Source organism: Solanum tuberosum, unplaced genomic scaffold (assembly GCF_000226075.1).
Source record: "Solanum tuberosum cultivar DM 1-3 516 R44 unplaced genomic scaffold, SolTub_3.0 scf00169, whole genome shotgun sequence".
NCBI lineage: Eukaryota > Viridiplantae > Streptophyta > Magnoliopsida > Solanales > Solanaceae > Solanum > Solanum tuberosum.
Window position 1 is genome coordinate 651,963 of NW_006239099.1, and position 2,731 is coordinate 654,693.

The 2,731-nt window shown below is 39.1% G+C and overlaps 1 protein-coding gene across 1 annotated transcript; it reads left to right on the forward strand.

The window, feature by feature from the left end:
• Positions 1-1,944: 1,944 nt before the first annotated feature.
• LOC107061859 (uncharacterized mitochondrial protein AtMg00810-like) lies at positions 1,945-2,731 on the forward strand. The gene is made up of 2 exons (XM_015311779.1): positions 1,945-2,512; positions 2,646-2,731. The coding sequence occupies exons 1-2, from the start codon at positions 1,945-1,947 to the stop codon at positions 2,729-2,731; spliced, it is 654 nt and encodes a 217-aa protein (XP_015167265.1).

A 2,731-nucleotide genomic window follows, 5' to 3' on the forward strand; every position in this document is an offset into this window, starting at 1 on the left:
GTTTATTTTGCTTGTTGAGCCCTCATCCACAAATATTGAGGCAAGATGTCTCCAAATCAACAATACAGATTAGTCAACTCTTTGGCACTATCATTATGGCCATCTTAGTTACAAAGTCTTGCGCATTTTGAAATACAAAAATATGGTGAAGGGTTTGCCACAAATTGTAGCACTAAGTGCCACTTGCGAGGCATGCATGAAAGGCAAGCAACATTGGACTCCAATTTGTAAAAGGAGTCAGTGGAGAGCAACTGGAAGATTGGGTCTAGTTCATGTGGATCTTTGTGGTCCTATTACTCCAACATCAAGCAGCCAGAAGAGGTACTTATTGTGTTTTATAGATGATTTTTCCAGGAAAGCATGGACTTATTTTCTTTTGGAAAAATCAGAAACATTTATTACTTTAAATGTTTCAAAGCACTAGTGGAAAAGGAAATTGGGATGCCCATTAAATGCTTAAGAACAGATAGAAGAGGAGAATTCAATTATGCAGAATTCAATGATTTTTCCAAACAACATGGAGTGAAGAGACAATTGACCACAACCTATACTCCACAGCAAAACGGAGTAGCTGAGCGCAAGAACCGTACAGTAATGAACTTGGTGAGAGCTATGTTGACAGAAAAGAAAGTGCCTAAGATTTTTTGGCCTGAGGCAGTTAGGTGGACGATTCATGTCTTAAATCGATCACCTACTCTAGCTGTAAAAGATATGACCCTAGAAGAGGCATGGAGCGGAGAGAAGCCATCAGTTGATTATTTCGAGTGTTTAGATGTGTGGGACATGTTCACATTCCAGATGCTAGGAGAATCAAACTTGAAGAAAAAAGTGTGAGTTGTGTTCTGTTTGGGGTTAGTGGTGAATCCAAAGGGTACATAATGTTTGATCCAGTTGCCAAAAGAATTATAGTTAGTCGTGATGTAATTTTTTAAGAAGATCGTATGTGGGACTGGAATGCAATTTCTGAAGAAGAACAACTAACTGAATTAGATTGGGGAGACAACATTAAAGAAGAGAACGCACCTCAAGAAGGAGAAGTCAAAGAAGTCGACATTAATTCACCAACTGGAAATAATTCGTCAGTTGTTGCACCAAACGTGATAGTAAGGGAAAGCAGAAATCAACGTCCACATGTGTGGTCGGCAGATTATACTTCCGACGAAGGTTTGTCGAAAGAAGATGAAGCAAACATGGCCCTGTTGATGATATCAGATCCTACAAGCCTTGAGGAAGTTGTCAAAAGTCCACAATGGAAACTGGCCATGGATGAAGAAATCAAATCCATTGAAATAAATCAAACCTGGCGCTTGATGGAACTACCTGTTGATGCAAAGAAAATAGGAGTAAAATGGGTTTATAAAACCAAGCTAAACGAGCTTGATGAAGTTGACAAATACAAAGTAAGATTGGTGGTTAAAGGCTATGCTCAGGAACATGGGATTGATTATACTGAAGTTTTTGCACCTGTGGCTAGAATGCATACAGTAAGAATGATCATAGCTTTTGCGGCTCAAAGGGGTTGGAAGTTGTATCAATTAGATGTCAAATCAGCTTTCCTATATGGGGAGTTGAAGGAAGATGTTTTGTAGAACAACCAAAAGGTTATGAGAAAAAGGGAAGTGAGCAGCTTATGTATAAGTTACAAAAAACACTTTATGGACTAAACCAGGCACCTAGGGCTTGGTTTAGTCGAATAAAGTCTTATTTCATCAAGGAAGGTTTCGAAAGCAGTTCCAGTGAGTAAACACTCTTTGTTAAAAGAAAGGGAGGTAAAATTCTCACTGTGAGTATTTATGTTCGTGATCTTTTGTTTACTGGTGATGATGAAGAGTTGTTGGGTGAATTTAAATGTTCCATGAAAAAGGAGTTTGATATGACAGACTTAGGTCAGATGAGATTCTTTCTTGGAATTGAGGTGATGCAAAGATCTGATGGTGTTTTCATATGCCAAAGGAAGTATTCAACGGAAGTTTTAACCAATTTGGAATAGAAAATTACAATCCAGTTTGTAATCCTATTGTTCTAGGACAAAAGATTAGAAGAGATGAAGATGGCATAAAAGTGGATGCAACTCAATACAAGCATATAGTGGGAATTCGGATGTATCTCACAGCCACTCGTCCTGATCTCATGATTGTTGTAAGTCTTATTAGTCGTTTCATGGCGTGTCCAACACAACTACATTTTGCAGCAGCAAAAAGGGTACTAAGGTACTTAAAAGGTACGGTGAACTATGGTGTGTTTTATAAAAGGGGAGCAGCTAGTGAGCTGGTTGGATTCACTGATAGTGACTATGCTAGTGACATGGAAGATAGCAAGAGTACTTCAGGCTATGTGTTTATGATGAGTGGAGGAGTAGTAGCTTGGTCATCCCGAAAGCAACCTATCGTCACCTTGTCAACTACAGAGGTTGAGTTTGTTGCAGCCGCTGCATGTGCTTGTCAAGCTATTTGGATGAGGAGGATTCTAAAAGAAATTGGTTATGTGCAGGCGGCTTGTACAAAGCTAATGTGTAATAATGCCTCAACTATTAAGTTGTCAAAGTCGTTCTAAGCACATAAGAATAAGATTTCATTTCCTAAGGGATCTTGCTAGAGAAGGAGTCGTTAATTTTCTGTTTTGCGGCACTCAAGATCAACTTGCAGACCTGCTGACAAAACCTCTCAAAGTGGAAGCATTTCAGAAACTGCGTGAAGAGTTTGACATGTGCACCGATTCAGATTTGAACTGA